The sequence below is a fragment of the Lycium ferocissimum genome, chromosome 12 (assembly GCF_029784015.1).
Source record: "Lycium ferocissimum isolate CSIRO_LF1 chromosome 12, AGI_CSIRO_Lferr_CH_V1, whole genome shotgun sequence".
NCBI classification, from domain to species: domain Eukaryota; kingdom Viridiplantae; phylum Streptophyta; class Magnoliopsida; order Solanales; family Solanaceae; genus Lycium; species Lycium ferocissimum.
The window spans coordinates 32,213,034-32,232,407 of NC_081353.1; the positions used below are offsets into that span (position 1 = coordinate 32,213,034).

Consider the following 19,374-nt stretch of genomic DNA (forward strand, 5'->3'; position numbering starts at 1 on the left):
AAACCCTAGCCAAGTTGAGAAGTTAAGGGGTAAAGGTAAGGTTTAATCTCCTTTTACATGTGTTATGGATGGTTTGTGCATGTTTTAGTATGTAGAAATGAATAAAATTCATGGAACCATAGGTGTTGGTGCTTAGCCGTGTAGGGGTCGTTTGGTGTAGAGGTGAGGAACTAAATTTACTTAGTAGTTTGGTTGTTGTTCTTTGTGGATTCTATGATGCAAATGAAGGTTTAATGGTTCAAGTTGGAGTTGTAATTGTTTGTGGGCTGTTGTATAAGCTAATATGATGTTAATATCATTTCTTGCATTTGTGTAAATAATGTTGTTAACGTGTGGTTGTTGGCATAGTTCACGAATTTGGAAGAAAAGAATGTGTTGTGTTGCTCTTGTCGAGTTTGGAAGGTTTCGGGTGGTGTTGTATGTTGGTTGGGCCGTTTTGAATTAATTGTCAATGTTGTTAATATGGTTGTTGGTATTGTTGTTGATGATTTGGCCAAGTGGAATTCTCGGGGTTTGTTGATTTTATAAAGGAAATGCTGCCCAAATTTCTATTGATGAAGTGCTAGCTTAGGATTGGATTCTTAAGTACCTATAGCTAATGTTTGGTATCTACCGACGTTGTAGATCTTGGAAAGCCCGAGACTTAAGTTCGGATTAGCTTAGGAGCGAACAAGGTATGTAAAGTTATCCTTCTTTCTTTTGGACATGTCTTAGACGTAAGTAAGATACGATACGAGCTTCGGGTAACTCTATTCATAAGTTCGAGCATGTCTACGATTCTTATTCACTTCTTGATATTAGCCTTCTTAATATGGTCGAGCCATTGCCCTTGAGTCTTTTGTATGATTGGATAGTACATGATGCATAGAGAGATCCTAATCCTAAAAGATCCTATTATGAATAAAGTCCCTAACTTTCATAGGCGGTCTCGGATTGGTTCGATACGTTCGTAGCGGATTCTATAACGAATAATATCCGTAACTTTCATGAGCGGGCTCGGATTGATTTGATACATGTCCACGATCCCCGAGACTCTCCTTAACATAGTCCTAATGGCATTTAGAACGAATTTATCATGACTATCGTTTTAACCCTCGAGTGTCGATTAGTTTACCTATCTATTAAGTCTGGAATGATGATTTATGTGCATATGGTTACTCACTACTCTGTTTGTGCATTCTGTTATTACATCTTTCACCGAGTCCCTCACTAGAGGGTCGGGTACCGTATATATGTTATGCTGTGTATGGTGTTATGCTGTGTTATGGTGTTACGCTGTGTTCTGGAGTATGCTGTGATACGGAGTATCTTTGTGATACGGAGTTATGTTGTGATACGGAGTATCTTTGTGATACGGAGTATGCTGTGATACGGAGTTATGTTGTGATACGGAGTTATCTTCGTGTTCGGAGTATCTTGTGTTATGGCGCCAAAGACGGGGTGGCGACCATGTTTACCGAGTCCTATAAAGGGCCGGCTATGATATATGATATTGATATGCATGATTTGTGTTTCAAAAGCAAGCATTTTGGTATTCTGGTTATTGTATTCATTTTCTATACTTCTTATTTTAGTTATGACCCCGTTTTCTGTATTTCATGCTTTATATACTCAGTACATATTTCGTACTAACCCCCTTTCTTCGGGGGCTGCGTTTCATGCCCGCAGGTACAGATGCTCGTTTCGGTGATCCGCCAGTTTAGGAGATCTATTCTGCTACCTTGGAGCGCTCCCTTGTTTCGGAGCCTATACTTTGGTACAGACACTTTCGTTGTATATGCGTACGTCTATTCAGGGGTACGGCGGGGCCCTGTCCCGTCTTATGATATTGTTGTTACTCTTAGAGGTCTGTAGACATATGTGTGGGTTGTGAATAGTTATTGTTCAGTTGTGTCCGTATGATTTATGTTTTGGGCGGTCCCATTCGCCGTGGCAGCCTTATCGGCTTGCGTATGTTTATATGTTTTGGGATACTGCATGTTATGATAGCCCTGCCGGCTTATGCATGATATTATCTGTTGAAAGTTGTGACTGTGATATGTGTATATATATGTGATAGCTTTGAGGCACCGTCTTGCCTTTCTGTATGTACAAGTTCTTGTTATGCTAGTGGTGGACTGACTGTAGTTAGGTGTGTGTACGAATGTCCAGCTCGGGCACTAGTCACGGCCTACGGGGTTGGGTCGTGACAAGGATTCTAATCTAAAACATGTCTAAGGAATGAAATATGTCTAACAAATAACCAAAATGTATGGAGTAGAAGTAGACATCATAAAAGAAGATCTTCGGGTGGCCTGGCATGGATAGAAGCTCACCCTAAATCTGTCAGCAACGGCCTCAATGCTAGTTATAAGGATGGGTAGCGAACAGATGACAATCACTCAAAAGAACAAAGAAGGTAGTATCAAGACAAACACTATGTAAGTAGATATCATAGGCCGACTCGATTAGTATCATGCATATCTCATAAAATCAATAGAATAAACAAGCCAGCCAACATACATGAAATCAATAAACCACAACAAGTCAAGCAAGGATAAGCACAAATCAAGTCACCCAAGATATCAAGAAATCAAATCAACGGAAACCACAAACGGGAATAAGTCTACCACAATAACCATACTCACTATACACACATGCTAACTGATATCATTGCTCAGTAGTCATGACCTGCAGAGGACCCATGGTGTCCATGTACCACTCGTTCCGGATACTCATCGGACCCGAGCATAAACCTCCACTCCTGAAAGAACTTCGGACACGACCCACATCAACGTATCTCTCATTTTCCGAATGAACCTCGGACCACGAGCCCATAATCTAGGTCACATTTGTGCCTTTCCATATATCTATACATAACAGTAATTCTTGCCCTCTTATTATCAATGCTCAAATCATCATTTCGCATCACAATTTCACCGAGAAGATCATGTTAACTTCTCATCACAACAACATAATCTGTAGATTCAACACACATGAATAGTGGCACGAAGCCTACACAGTCACTCAATCAATTGCATATAGGAGTTCGACCACACAATATCATGCATGAAGACTGGACATGTTTTCTCGCATAGAATTCAGAACACATGTAATCAACTAATCAAAGTCTAACTCAAGTAGACCGTAACCTACCTCGAACGTAGAGATGGAACAACGCGAATCACTCCACTACAGCTTTTCCCTTCCATAAAGCCTCGGAACGCTCAAAGTCTAGAAATTAGAATGCTCAATAAGTCACAAATACTCTACTCACAAAACCAATATAAGACACCCTTCCCCTTAGCCCCATTCCAATGGGTGAATGATTTCTAGGTGTAAAACAACCTAACAAGCGCCTTAGTAATCACTAACTATCAAATTATAACAATGTTTAATGAACACCCAATTACAAGCAGTTTCCATAGTCAAGCTACTATTTTTATGAAACCCTAAGTCTCAATTCACTTAGTTCATGGCTCTAAAGGTTCAATTCATGATTAAGAAGAGTTAACCCAAGCCATTAGATGATAAATAAGTGATAACAATCCTAACCCATCAAATATAAAAGGCTTATTAAGTTTTAGGGTTACTATTACTAATTTCACCATTGAAGACCCATAAAAGGGATGATAATCATAAAGATGATACGGAATGATTGAAAGGGATGGATGAGACTTACCTCTCAAGAATATTCTTGCCCTAACTTGGAATTTCGCCCTAAGTCTATTTTAAAGAACACAGAAGCTCCCTGTAACTGATCAAACAAGTCATCAATACGAGTAATGGGATACTTGTTTCGGACAGTTACCTTATTCAGCTGATGATAATCAATACACATACGCATAGACCCATCATTCTTCTTAACAAACAACATAGGAGCACCCCAAGGAGAGGCACTCGGGCGAATAGACTCCTTACTCAAAAGATCTTTCAACTGTTCTTTCAACTCCCTGAGTTCTGCTGGCGCCATCCTATAAGGTGGAATAGAGTCCCTAGGTCTAAATCAATCCGAAAATCAATGTCACGATCAGGTGGCATACCAGGCAAGTTCGTGGGGAACACATCCGCAAACTCGCATACCACTGGAACCGAATCAATAGATGGAGTATCTGTACTGGTGTAATGGATATGTGCCAAGTAAGCTAGACAACCCTTCTCCACTAGCTTCCTAACACGAACGAAGGATATGACTTTCTTAGGGAGGGGACTAAGGTTACCCTTCCACTCAAGTCTAGGTGCCCCGGGCATAGCTAAGGTAACAGTCTTAGAGTGACAATCAAGGATAGCATAATGCGGGGACAACCAACTCATGCCCAAAATGACATCGAAATCTACCATATCTAGGATCATCAAATCTGCCCAAGTACTATATCCCATAAAAGTAATCGCGCAAGAAAGGTAGATTCCATCTACCACCACTAAATCTCCAACCAGAGTAGATACATAAATAGGTACATCAAGAGTATCACACATCATATCCAAACCCACAGCAAAATATGTAGACACATAAGAAAAAGTAGAACTCGGATCAAATAAAACAGAAGCCATTCGGTAATAAACTAAGATAGTACCTGTGATGACAGCATCGGAGGCCTCAGCCTCTGGTCTACCTGGAAAAGCGTACAAATGATCGCACCTCCTGTAGCCTGTGAACCACCGCGATTACCCTGTCCGATCTGAGCCCCGCCCTTGTCGGGCTGTTGTCCGCCTCTACCTGCCTGAGGACCGTCTCGGTTAGGCTGGGCACCACCCCTACCCCCGGTGTAGCCGCCCTGCCGTACCGGTGCTCGATCCTTACCCCTTCTATCTAGTGCAAACGGAGATCGGGGAGCCTGATACTGAGTCCCTATCCACCCTGTCTGAGTCTGGGGCAATACCTCTTAATATGTTCTATCTCACCACACTCGTAACATGCACGGTCTAGCGTAGGTCGCTGAACAGAAGCTGATGAAGTAGTATAACCTCTATCCTGATTTGTAGCCTAATAATTTGCCCCTGATGGGCCTTCAACGGACACCTGCATTGCGGACGGAACCGGACGCCCCGAATATACTTGCGAACTCTGACCCCTCGAGAAGGAGTTAAGTCGCAAATCCCACCCCTTCGGGCCTTCTTCTCTACCTGCTTTGCATGACTTTCCTGTTTAATCCCCTCAACAATACGGACATGCTCCACTACCTCTTGGAACGAAGCCCCAGCGGCTACAAGCTAAAAAGCTGATAGCTGAAGTCTAGTGTTCAATCCCTTCACGAATCGCCGGATCCTCTCCCCCTCAGTAGGCAGTAACTGAAGAGCATATCGGGACAAGGAATGGAAATGGGACTCGTACACAGCAATAGACGAGTCTCCCTAATTAGTATTAGCAAACTGATCCTTCCTTAAGTCCCTCAGAGTACGCCAAGAACACTGAATAGAACTGAACCTGAGTCAATGGTAGAGACCCAGCTGGCCTGCACTCCACATATGCCCTCCACCATAGCTAGGGGTGTTCATGGTTCGGTTTGGGTCGGTTATTGATTAAAACCATAACCAAACCAATTTAGTCGGTTTTTAAATGTCTAAAACCATAACCAAACCAAATAAAATAATAACCACCGATTTGGTTATTGTCGGTTTGGTTCGGTTTGGTTGAATTTTTCAGTTTATGACTAGTAGCCATGAGACTTATCAGTAAAATATTAAAAAATTGAAAAAGACATGTCTTTTTTTTGTTCAAACGATATATTTTATTTATAGTTTAAGGTGGAATAGACATCATAGAAACATTTTCACTATTAGTGATAGTGTCGTACTCAAGTTACCCAAAGTTGCTAGACTATTACATATAAAGCTAAAAACTAACTAAGTAGTGGCTGCACCACTTTTATCATCTTAATATACATACCTGGAAATAAAGTAGAGCATAGGAGCTTTTAGTTGTTGTTACAAACATATATATTAATTAAACATAAAGACTACCTAAAATTAAAATGAAAATATATGAAATAAAAAAACTTTGTGTAATGATCCCAAACTTTGGGGCAGTACTTGCATTTTGCCCTCAATTCTCCCATTTTATTAAAAAAAAACTTTCTGTAATGATCCCAAACTTCAGATGTTTTTCTATCATTATCCCCAAGGCTAGGGTCTCGACTACAAAGAGTTGTTCTTTTCTGCTTTTTAGGAGGATTATCCACGAAAGAAGTATTAGAACATTACCATGTGCTTGAGTTGCAGCAAATGCTGATGTTACCGAAGTATCTTCTATAGGAACCTCCAAATCTACAACCTCTATCCTTTTCATATGAAAAATATTAGAAGTTTAGGACCCATTCAGACAAGAAAAAAAGAAAGGTATAAATTCGAAAAAAGAAGAAGAAACAACCTAAAATCAAATGGTCGACAAAGAAAGGCTAAAAATTTAAGTTAAAGACATTAGACTCTAACGCGAGCTTCTGTTAGTAGGTTTACACTTAACACTTAAAGAGTTAAAAGACTTAAAGATCGACATGGGCTTGAACATATTCTTAAAAACACGGGCCTTAAACAATCGGGTGAAATAAGTAGACCGTAAATCAAATTAATGATTAAAAGGTATAAAATATTTATAATTATTTATGAAAAACTAATATTATACATATAAATAATTATAAAATTTATGTATATAATTTATCGGTTTGGTTCGGTTATTTATTCGGTTATTTTTTAATATAACCATAACCAAACCAAATATTATCGGTTTTTAAAATTTAAAACCAAATCAAACCAAACCAAACCAAATGTCGGTTTTTTTATTCGGTTTGGTTAAATTTTCGGTTTGATTTTGGTTTTAACCAAAACCGTGAACAGCCCTAATTCCATAGCGGCATCACCCAAGAACTGGAAGGTCACAAACTCCACACCGTACTTATCCACAGCCCCTATCTTATGGAGCCTCTCGTGACAGTCTATGATGAACTCGTATGCATCCTCTAACTCAGTACCATAGAAAACCGGAGGCTTCATTTTAGTGAACCTCCAAAACAAATCATGCTCTTCGCCAGTCATCACCGGCCCTGCAACTGGCCTCGGAAAGGCCTCAAAACCCGAAACTTCATCCAAGCGAGGTGCCACTGCTGCGGCATGCTGAACCCCCGGAGCCTGAACTCTATCCGGACCTGGGGCTGCTACTCCTGCGCCCCTACCTGCTGGAACGGCTGGTATAGCCCCGGCCTGTGCTAACCCATGCAACTAATTTAGCACCTGCGCCATAGCATCTAGTATACCAAGAGCGGGCCAGCCTCCTGCGGCGGGACTCGCCGCCGGGCCGGGCCGGTGCGGCTGCATCTCCCGCGGCCTCATTAGAACCACTGGAGGCACGGGATCAACTACTGGGACTCCGCCCCCAGCTGGGGCCGCCCCTCTACCAGCTCCTCTGCCTCCACCTCTACTTTTGGCTGCTGCCGCGTATGTTCTCGCCATCTGCGAGAGAATTGAAGGATAGTTAGATACCAATTTGAATCATCAGATACCAATTGGAATCAAGTAGCACGAAAGAAAGAAAAAAAAAAGGGGAATTTTCCTGCTGTCTGGTAGCCTCTCGAAGATAAGTACAGACGTCTCTGTACCGATCCGCAAGACTCTACTAGAATGTCCTTGTACGACGAGATAGACGAACCCCTGGCTCTGACACCAACTCTGTCACGATCCAACCCGCCATGACTGGCACCCACACTAACTCCTAGTGGGCGAACCAACACATAAGTCATCTATTCATTCAAGTCCATTTTTATATTAGCAAAATCCATCAGTTATTACTCGTTCAAGCATAAGATAATCAAAATAAGTCACGCCATAAAAATAGTAAAGTAAATGCGAAAGTCCTAACTATTACAAATCCCCATAATTCGAAAGACACCGTACAAGGACTCTAATCTAAAACATGTCTAAGGAATGAAATCTGTCTAACAAATTACCAAAATGTATGGAGTAGAAGTAGACATCATAAAAGAAGATCTTCGGGCGGCCTGGCATGGATAGAAGCTCACCCTAAATCTGTCAGCAACGGCCTCAACACTAGTTATAAGGACGGGTAGCAGTCTCTGTATCACAATATACACTCAAAAGAATACATCAAGGTAGTATCAGTACAAACACTATGTACCGGTAGATATCATAGGCCGACTCAGATTAGTATCATGCATATCTCATAAAATCAATAGAATAAACAAGCCAGCCAACATACATGAAATCAATAAACCACAACAAGTCAAGCAAAGATAAGCACAAATCAAGTCACCCAAGATATCAAGAAATCAAATCAACGGAAACCACAAACGGGAATAGACATCATATCATGCATGAAGACTATCAACGACACAATATCATGCATGAAGACTAGACATGCTTTCTCCTATAGAATTCACAACACATACAATCAACTAATCAAAGTCTATCTCAAGTAGACCGTAACCTACCTCGAACGTAGAGCTGGAACAATGCGAATCACTCCGCTACAACTTTTCCCTTCCGTAAAGCCTCGGAACGCTCAAAGTCTAGAAATTAGAATGCTCAATGAGTCACAAATACTCTACTCACAAAATCAATACAAGACACCCTTCCCCTTAGCCCTATTCCAATAGGTGAATGATTTCTAGGTGTAAAACAACCTAACAAGGGCCTTAATAATCACTAACCATCAAACTATAACAATGTTTAATCAACACCCCAATTACAAGCAGTTTCCATGGTCAAGCTACCATTTTTATGAAACCCTAAGTCTCAATTCACTTAGTTCATGGCTCTAAAGGTTCAATTCATGATTAAGAGGAGTTAACCCAAGCCATTAGATGATAAATAAGTGATAACAATCCTAACCCATCAAATATAGAAGGTTTATTAAGTTCTAGGGTTACTATTACTAATTTCACCAGTAAAGACCCATAAAAGGGATGATAATCATAAAGATGATACGGAATGATTGAAAGGGATGGATGAGACTTACCTCTCAAGAATATTCTTGCCCTAGCTTGGAATTTCGCCCTAGGTGCTTGTGGGGAACTGTGTTGGAGTTTTATGAATAAAGAATTCGGAATTAAGTGTTTAAAACACGGTATTCTGCCCCGTCGACCGCTTCAGCGGTCTCGTTATAGCGTCGAAGTGCCCGCTATAGCGGACCAAAGGAACCCCGACCTCCGCTATAGAGAGCCATATCCCGCTATGGCGACATCGCCATAGCGGGCCATTGCCCGCCACAGCGGACACCCGAACTAAGATTGACCGCTGGCGACGAGGGACTCACCGCTATAGCAGTGCCCCGTACCCACCCCGCCGCAGCGGTACCATTTGGGCAGTAAGTTCGACTTTTTGCCCAGTTTTCCACTCTATCACTCAACATTTCATCTGAGGCCTCACAAACACAAACAAGACATGCACGTATACATAAAAACATCATACGAATCCACCCGTGGCCTCGAAATTCCCAACGGAGGTCTAATTTCCTATGTCACCCTCCGATGGACTCAATAAAATTAAACAACAATCACAAACAAATCAAATTTTCAGTTCCTAGACTTATACAATCAAGTTTCTATTAGCTCGTTCTACCCTTGGAAAGGTTCTACTTGGTGCGGCGATCCTACATTTTCCATAACGACCGGGAGGGTCGTTACACATAGACAATATTATTTTTTATTTTGCAACTGGCCTCAAAGACATAAATAAGAAAGATCCATTATTTCTTGGTTTATAAAGATCTTATTATAGTTAATAATTATACTACAGAGTTTATTTTTCTTGAATCGCTTAAGAGTAGTAAGATTTGTCATATTGAGTAAGACTAAACGCTAAACTCGGAATTTTCATTCAGTTTTATTTAAGTTGCATGATTAAATTATAATTCGAGCGTTCAAATTGATGAAGAATCATTTGTAGAAAATACTACAAATACATTTCTAAAAGTTACCCATTTAAATGTTTAACTTTCAAGTTTCAAGTACACAAAAATAGACTCTCTACACGTACACGAGTAGTATCTAAATTTGTTTAGCCACTGTGACATCAGATAAGATTTCGACACGTAGCATTTAGTACACCCGTTTACACATCAGCTTTAAGGTTTCCTACTTACCAAATTAACATATCTCCAGCACCAAATCATTGCTTGATTAAAAAAAAAATCTGAAAACTAATTATAAGAGAAACTTGAATGCTACATTTATTTAGATTGCTCATCTGAAAAATTGTAAATAGAAAAACAAAAATGCCCAAACTACTTATTCCTATTAAAATCATTAATATTGAGAAACTTGTGGAACTTAGTGGTCGTTTGGTACGTAGACAAAATAAAAACATATCAAACTATACACAAAAGTTTAATGTGGTTCGGTCAATTAATCAATATAAAAATAAACAATCCACTGTTCTAAAAATACCTCACGAATAACCTCACAAAATTCACTATTAAAGAAGTTCATCATAATTTACAAAATTCTTTACACTTTAATATAGTAACTTATTTTCTTATTACGTCATAATGTGAGACTTTATTCTTACACGCGTCTAATAAGAAAGACAAGAACAATTTGTGTAGTGGTAACTCTTATGTAAAGATAAATGGTACAAGTACTGTTGTGCTTACTATGGTTATGTCTATATATACATATTGGATATGTATCTATTATTGCATGTATATATAAAAAGGATTGATACAAAGAAAGGTCTGTGAACCAAAAGGGGTTTTGTGCTTTTGTGAGTTTCAGTTTGTTGTGAGAGAAAAAAAGAAAAAAAATGGGAAGGGGTAGGGTTGAGCTAAAGAGAATAGAGAACAAGATCAACAGACAAGTAACCTTTGCTAAGAGAAGAAATGGTCTTTTGAAAAAAGCTTATGAACTTTCTGTTCTATGTGATGCTGAGGTTGCTTTGATTATCTTCTCCAATAGGGGAAAATTGTATGAGTTTTGCAGTAGCTCTAGGTATATATATATATATGTTTTATATTTTACAAGAAAAAAGATTATTATGTATAGCTATCTATCTATAATATCTATACTCATATAGTCCTTTGTTTGTTGTCTCTTTTTTCAAGATTCTGTTTCCTTGTTGGTTTGAGATCTAAATGAGTAAGATATGGGAAATTTTGTGAGAAGTGATAAAGTATTATTTATTTCTCTTTTTTTTTTTTTTTTTTTTTTTTTGTGTGTGTGTGTGTGTGTGGAGTAAAATTTTCCATTTTTGTGAATGTTTTGGAGTGTATAGGACTTTGTGCTTGTAGGTATTGTTAGATCTGCAAGAGGAAAACATGAAAAGAAGATAAATTTCTATATCTATGTTGAGTTTCTGTGTTAGGGGTTGAGTTTTCTTGATAGTTAGTCTCCTCTATTTTGTGTTCTTTCTTTCTACTCATTTTTGATTGATTCTTTTTTTTTTTTTCCTTTCCTTTTGAACTCTTAAACCAAAAAAGTGTATTTTTTTTTTTTTTTTGCAACAAAAATTGTCTGATCTATTGCTCGTTTGAATATCTATAAATTAAAACTCATGAGCTAATTACTTTTTTTTTTCTTTCTTTTAGTTATACCTTCCTTCTGAATTTTCTTTACTTTCCAAAATCCCAAAAACATTTCTTGAGCCTTATTTTTGCTAAAGTTTCGATCTTTGAACTTGTTGTTGGTAAAGCTTAATTTTTATTCTTGATCTCTAATTCCTTCAGTTGTTTCTTTAAAAATTTTAGATTAACAAATTTAGGGATTAAAACTCATTAGCTAGTTGTTGTTATACCTTCCTTCTGAATTTTTATTTGCCTTCCAAAAAGCATTTCTTGAACCTTATTTGTGCTAAAGTTTTAATCTTTGAACTTGTTGTTGATAAAGCTTAAATTTTTATTCTTCATCTCTAATTCATTAAGCTATTTCTCTGAAAAAAATTTGATTAACAAATTTAGGGTTCACTGTTCAATACATCAATATAGCTTTAGGTTGATGTTGGTCATAAAGTTCCAACCTTTAGGGTTTTTTTTTTTTCAACCCTACTTTTTTCTTTTATCTGGACTTGTTTTTATTTTCTGTTTTGATTATTTACTTTTGATGGAAGCTCATCTTCAGGCTTGAATATCATCTTGAATTTCTTTAATGCTTTGCCTTAGTTTCAGTCTTTCTAAATCATTTTAATTTGCCTTGAAAAATATGAGAAAATTTGATTTTAGCCCTTCAAGAAATTGGATCTCTATCTTTCTCTCTTTCTTCATTTGTGTTAAGAATATTTCACTTGATGATATCAGCTTATTTATCTAATAATCGTTGATCTCTAAGTTCTATTTATTCTTCTTTTTTCTTTGATCAGTTGATGAAACAATCTTATATCCGGTTAGGATAAAAGTCTTTTGGTTTAATAACTAGATCTTTCAAAATAAAAGCAGATCTTTCAAAGTTGATTTTACATTACTAGAATGAAGTGACGGCTGCACCCAAAAAAAAATTGAGATGAGAGAAGTACGGGGTTGTGTCTAGATCTAAGCAAGAATTTGCAAATAGCTAAATTCTCAAGTTCTTTTAGAGTTAATACGATGAAAAATGAACATGTTATCTTCATAAGAAAAATAAATCCTACTACTACTTTTTTTTTTTCAGGATTTTATAGTTTGTTGTGTTGTGAACTGAAGTAATTAACATATGTTTGTGAATTGTGAAAATGAATAGCATGCTAAAGACGTTAGAGAGGTACCAGAAGTGCAACTACGGAGCACCAGAGACAAATATATCTACACGAGAAGCACTGGTAAATGTTAATCTTCCAACTAATTATATTCTTCCATAATTAGTGAGTATTATATTCTTGCTATATTAGGACATAATTACTGGGTAACTGCTGTTAATTTCAACAAAATTTCCATCTCTATATGTAAAAATGATTTTAAAAAATTATAAGGTGAGTAGCAATATTATCCAAGGGAAAAGATTCCTCTCTTTTATGTAAGTAACAATGCAAATCATAACAAAAATAATACATATGCTGACAAAATTAATTTTTCAAAATTAACAACAAATTTATACACAATTTCTCACAAATTTTCCGTTGATTGCTAAAACAATTATCCCTAATCATTATTAACATTACCAGTTTCAATTTTTTTTTATTTTTATCCCTAATCATTATTTTGATACAAAATATAGTTAAAATCTATTAAGGTGATAAAAGAAAGATTGTTCATAAGTTATGAAAAGAGCGCTAGCTGTTTAAGGATATTCCCATCCATTGTGTGTTTTCCATAAGAAGCGTGAAAATATTAGATTGATTTTGCTTCTGTCATGTTTTGTCGACTTCATAAACCTTTGGACTTATGTATGAGGAACTTTTTTTTTCTAGTTTGAGTCATCTCCTGCTAAAAGTACTGTTTTCAATTTAAATGTTAATGAAAATGATTTTCAAACCAGACCCCACTCGTGGAATTACTTTCTCAAGTCATGTAGATGTGTAAATGCTAAGGGTGTGTTTCGTATGAAGGAAAATATTTTCCAATTTTTCAATGTTTGGTTGGTCAAAATGTTTTCTCTCTAGGAAACAAGTTTCTTAAAAATAAGGAAAATGACTTTCTTACTGGAAGTAGGAAAAACAAGTTCCATAATTGGCATTCTAAATTCATTGTGTCCGCTCATTCACCCAATGCCGCCAATCCCTTGACCATCCCGCCACCCGTTTAACCCCCTACCCACAATCCCATGACCATCCCGCCACCCGTTGAACCCCCTACCCACAATCCCATCTAACCCTCGTAGTGTTCTGGAGCATCTATTTGTTCCTTACCAATATTATTACTATTATGCTAGCATTATTGAATGTTTTGATTCTATTACTATTGTTGTTTCTTTCACTTTGGTTATTTTTAATTTTTGTACAATAGGAACTTTTCTTTCTTCAATATTTTCATCATAACTTTTTACTCTTGCATTTTTTTCATACCATTAGCAACTTTCTTGAGTCCAGTGTCTATCGGAAACAACCTCTCTACCCCGCAAAGGTAGGGGTAAGGTCTGCGTACACCCCACCCTCCCGCATTCCACTTGTGGGACTATACTGGAAATGTTGTTATTGTTGTTGTTTGCTCTTAGGATAATGTATATTTGCTTAATTACCAAACATTAGAAAATAAGTAAGAAATCAACTTGTTTTCCAACAAACTATTTTCAATTCTTTATGAAAAATATTTTCCTTCGTACCAAACACACCCTAAAGCTACAATTTTTCTGGGAGCACCGCTGGATGGACAAAAATTAACCTTTTTACTGTGAAAATGTATCTTAGCATCTGAGATTTTGATCTATGCTTGATAAAGGTTTTCAAATAGTAAATGAAGGAATAGATCAACTCGTACGATCAATTTTCTTTTTTCTCCAGAAGAATGTGATGATCATATCCATATATGACGTGCTCTAATCTTCTTTCACTATATTCAACCGTTGGAAGTATGTCATTTGGAACCAAATTTATATGTCACTGTTGCACCATTGCTGGGCGTTGATCCCTATACCTTTAAAGCACCTTCTGGTTGCAGATTTTTAATATAAATATCTTTTAGCGATAAAAAAAAACAAGCCTAAATTATTATTTCACCCTAGCTTTTTCTTTAAAAAAATGATTTCATCCTAGCTTTTGTTTTGGTTTCATAAATCATTGTATTTGTGTCCAATTCTTCAATCGATTTTAGTCAAACTACTCAAAATCAATTGACCATATCCGGCATAGTTTCCACTTTCATGTCATGTCGATACGAGTGCGGCACTGTAAGTGAAGAGTCTGCATAGCTCAGATTATTAGCACTTTTTAAAATTGACGTGCAGTTCATAAGCCTTAAAAAACATGTAAATTAAGCATTTAAATGTTTTCAGGGTGAGGGTGTTATGTTCATTTCTTATATTAAGAATATTCTAGTCTATTAGACCATTTATTATTGTTTGTGGTTACAGGAAATAAGTAGCCAGCAAGAGTACTTGAAGCTTAAAGCACGTTACGAAGCATTACAACGTTCACAGAGGTACTATATTACAATGGTATTAAGAAGAAAGCTTCATTTATTTTCTTCATTTTTGAAATGTGTTTTAGCTACAAGTACTCATTTTGATGTTTTTTCAATAGGAATCTTCTTGGTGAAGATCTTGGACCTTTGAACAGCAAAGACCTTGAATCACTTGAGAGGCAGCTTGATATGTCACTGAAACAGATCAGATCAACTCGGGTAAATTTCATATATTGCCATTAATAATTACTATATATACCTAGCCCCTTAAACTTGGCATGTTTTGTAATATAACAACTTAAACTTAGTCAGTGATTAGACACTTGAATATGGCAGAAATGTGTCTGGCGTGGCAAATTGCATGCTTTGAAGTCAATTTCGAGCGTGTGAATACCTTATTGTACCTCTTATTTTTTATTTGATAAAACCCTCTAAATTTCAGTCTTTCTTCTTCACATCTCCGACGAGTATATGGCCGGACAAAATGGTCACTTAGACCTATAAACTAATAAAAAAGATTTGGTCTTTCTTCTTCACATTCTTTCATCTATTCCAACAAAGAGATAAATCCAGCATAAAAAATTGCTTTTTTTTCCTTTATGTATCAATGTTCTCCGAAAGGTGAATATTTAGTTGTCAGTACTTTTCTTTTCTTCAATATTTTCATCATTTTTTTACTCTTGTATTTATCAAATCTGTTTTTAAAAACGCTTTTCTTGAGCTGAGGATCTATCATAAACAACCTCTACCCAAAAAGGTAGGGGGAATGTCTACGTACATCTCACCCTCCTAGACCTCACCTGTTGGATCACACTGCGTATGTTGCATTCGAGGAGGGTGGGGGTAAGCCCTTTGGATTTAACACGGAGGTTTAAAGACACTTCTACCAAGTTTAATTTTATATATGGTCGCTGACTAAGATTGAGTGACTATCTTACAAACCGTGTTAAATATAAAGGCTATCTAGGTATTTAGCCAAAAAAAAATGCTTGATTAGAACTGGTGCGAAACCACTCTTTTATATTATCAGGAAAAGGTGATAACCATTTAGACTCGTTTCCACAGTTCGATTGCACTGACCACTAGTTTCCAATTTTGTAGACTCAGTTAATGTTGGATCAACTTACAGATCTTCAGAGAAAGGTACATAAGTTCATCGATGATTTCTGACTAATAAAAAGAATCTTTGAGTTTCCTACTTAAAATTCATCACTATATGGTAACATTTCATATGGCAGGAACATGCATTGAACGAAGCAAACAGAACCTTGAAACAAAGGGTAAGTATATTTTTCCTTCTTTTTCACCTTCTTGGTAGTGCTTTGTGTACTCACTTGTTACTATAGCGTAAAGAAAAATGGGTTTCCTCTGAGTGCATGTTTTCTGGCATTGGAGGCAAAAAGAAGTGAGAGGGTTTTATGTTTTTCTTCTTATTCATGCTATGCTAAATTCAGTTCACTGAGGACATGACCCTAGATAGGAAAAGCATGAAGGTCAAGGATTAGGATAGACGATTAGTAGGTAATCGAGCTTTTTCTCTCTTTCTAGTGGTAGAGCAGGGTTGTAGTCTAGAGCAATATATGCTCCCTTACCAGTTTTATAATTGTTATGCTAGCATTATCTTATTATTCAATTTTATTATCATTGTTGTTTCTTTTACTTTGGTTATCTTTACTATTTTTACTGTCACTACTTTTCCTTATTCCAAATTTTCGTTATAGCTTTTTACTCTTGCATTTCTTTCAAATCTGTCTTGAGCCGATTGAAAATAGCCTCTCTGCGCCCCCCACACCCCCCCCCCCACCCCAAAGGTAGAGGTAAGGTATGTGCACAACTCGCCCTCTCTAGATCCAACTTATAAGACTATACTGGATATATTGTTGCTAAATTCAATGTTCAAGACCCAATAACATGAGCATGTTATGGAGGTTTCTTATAGAGATAGAAATCACTTTCTTGTGTTAGTAATCCAACATAAGGCAACCCACGAACTTTTTCGTTGGATTTGCTTAAAAATTTTACTATGTCCATAGTTACATTTTTGTAGCCTAAAGAATATCCAATCGAGGTTTTTGGGAGCTCCGTTCCCTCCATAAGGTAAGTAAATAGAAACATTGATATGTTTATTTCCTCTTTTAATAAGATCGAGATGAGGTGTACAACTTTACTACTAAACCTCGTGTATCGATTTAAACTTGAAACCTTCTTAAAATAACCTTTACTTTGTCGACTTTGAAAAGTGACCTTTTAACTCATAGGTCATGAGGTAATGGATGGTACCGAGTCTACTTTTTTCAACTTTTTGTTTCCTACTTATGAATCACATGACTCAAACTCTCAAGCATACATTCAAAGTGAAGGTCTTACCAACAGAACCAACATCTCTTCTCTTAATCGTAGTTGCTTCACGAGAATACGAGCTAGTACCGTATATTTAGTTATATGACAACAACAACAACAGCATACTAAGTGTAATCCCACAGGTGGGGTATGGGGGAAGATAGAGTGTATGCAGACCTTATCCCTACCTCGTAAGGATAGCACTCTACCTCGTAAAGATAGAGGTTGTTTATGATAGGCCCTTTAATAGTCAAATGAGAGTTTGGAATGGTTCAATTTGCAGTTGATGGAAGGAAGCCAACTAAATCTGCAGTGGCAGCCAAATGCACAAGATGTTGGCTACGGCAGGCAAACAACTCAAACTCAGGGTGATGGCTTCTTTCATCCTTTGGAATGTGAACCCACTTTGCAAATTGGGTACGTCCTTAATATTTTTGAAGATATATTTCTAACTATTTTTGAAGATATATTTCTAGTTCAATTTGTTTGTTATTAATGCATGGGGCACTTTGACTACTGTAAAGATTAGCCATAATTTTATAGATCTTCTCTCAGGTTTTTCTTCAAACAGTAGTGATTTCATGTGGTATACGAAATTATGCTTACCTTCTTTGTTTTAATTTCTTTTAACAATTCTTTTTAAGAAGAAAAAAAATTGTTAAGAGAAACAATTCCTTCTTTATAACACCATAGAAATTTATTTTATTAAGTGAAACCAAACCTGATAGGAGATCTTTGTTAAGACATGCATATTCAATATTCAGTTGTGTGAGAAAGTAGTATATTACTCTGTAAATAATAGGTGAGTTTGAAACACGAAATTGTGAATGATTTAGTTGAGAAGCTGTCGCAAGTATTACCATTTCATATTTTGGATATAAAGATTGTTCTGGGAAGTAAACATATCATCCAAAAAAGTAGAATAAAAATAGCTCTAGTTATTACTGCATTGAGTGACAAGTTGACCCCGCATAGGGTATTTATGTTTGCTATGTTGCAGTCTATGTTATATGAATCTATCATTTGTTTAAAGTACTTTAGGGTATGTGACATGCTTGTGAATATATATCTAATTGTAAATTCTTCAAAACATCTATAAGTGATAAGTATCGTACCAATATTTCAGTGTCATATAGAAGATATATAGTCATATCTGAGTGCTTGTGTTGTATGACATATTCATATCTGAGTGTATGTAACATGGAGACTGGAGTGCTACTGCATTGTTATGTTAATATCGCAGTGTCTCGTGCATTGACAACTCTTTAAAGTAAAGGAAAATTCGCGATTTCACATTTTCACCTAATTCTTAGCACTTTTTTTTTTTTTTCAACTATTGGCAGGTACCAGAATGATCCAATAACAGTAGGAGGAGCAGGGCCTAGTGTGAATAACTACATGGCTGGCTGGTTGCCTTGAAATTAAGCTCATGATTCTGATAACATTATATAAATATGCTCAATGGTTTTCCTATCATAAACATTAAATCTCCTAATTTTCTGTATGTTGTTTGAGAAGACGTTTAATTCTGGACTAATTGGGGGGATCCATAAGACAATCCCGTTATTGTTTTTAAATCATAAACTAGATTTCCTTGAGTGCTTAATCAGTAAAGTTATTTTCCTCTATTTTCTTTTCTTCGGTTGCGACTTTGTTTGTTTAATACTGCTCCCTCTGTATCAATTTATGTGGCACGGTTCGAATTTCGAGAGTCGAACAGTTTAATTTGATCATGAATTCAGGCATGGAATCTTTAAGTTTTTTGAAATAAAATGTACATATTTGGAAACTACGTAAAAAAACATGCTATAAGTCACAAGATTGACAATTCCAAATATTTAAACGATGTATGAAAAAATTACGGTCAAAGAAAGACTTGTTTGAATCTTGAAATCCGAAAAATACCACATAAACTAGGACGGAGGAATTACATTTAAGGTCTTGGCTGTCAAAGAAAAGAGAGAGTGCAATGACAGTGCTGGCAAAATGGATTAAAAAAAATGTAAGTATCTGCCCAACCCATCCAATTAAAAATGGGTTGGATATCCGACTATAGAATTTAATCGGATCAATTTACTACTATATAT

General features: G+C 36.7%; 1 protein-coding gene across 1 annotated transcript; it reads left to right on the top strand.

Annotated features, from left to right (window-relative positions):
- The first annotated feature begins 10,604 nt into the window (after positions 1-10,604).
- On the top strand, positions 10,605-18,913 carry LOC132039737 (agamous-like MADS-box protein AGL9 homolog). The gene is made up of 8 exons (XM_059430256.1): positions 10,605-10,913; positions 12,633-12,711; positions 14,898-14,965; positions 15,067-15,166; positions 16,049-16,090; positions 16,186-16,227; positions 17,571-17,704; positions 18,631-18,913. The coding sequence occupies exons 1-8, from the start codon at positions 10,729-10,731 to the stop codon at positions 18,704-18,706; spliced, it is 726 nt and encodes a 241-aa protein (XP_059286239.1). The 5' UTR covers positions 10,605-10,728; the 3' UTR covers positions 18,707-18,913.
- The last annotated feature ends 461 nt before the right edge of the window (positions 18,914-19,374 follow it).

Coding starts and splice junctions, on each gene's coding strand:
- LOC132039737 (XM_059430256.1), top strand. CDS start 10,729: ATGGGAAGGGGTAGGGTTGAGCTAAAGAGAATAGAGAACAAGATCAAC. Junction 15,167..16,048: donor AACAGATCAGATCAACTCGG/GTAAATTTCATA, acceptor CCAATTTTGTAG/ACTCAGTTAATGTTGGATCA. Junction 17,705..18,630: donor GAACCCACTTTGCAAATTGG/GTACGTCCTTAA, acceptor AACTATTGGCAG/GTACCAGAATGATCCAATAA.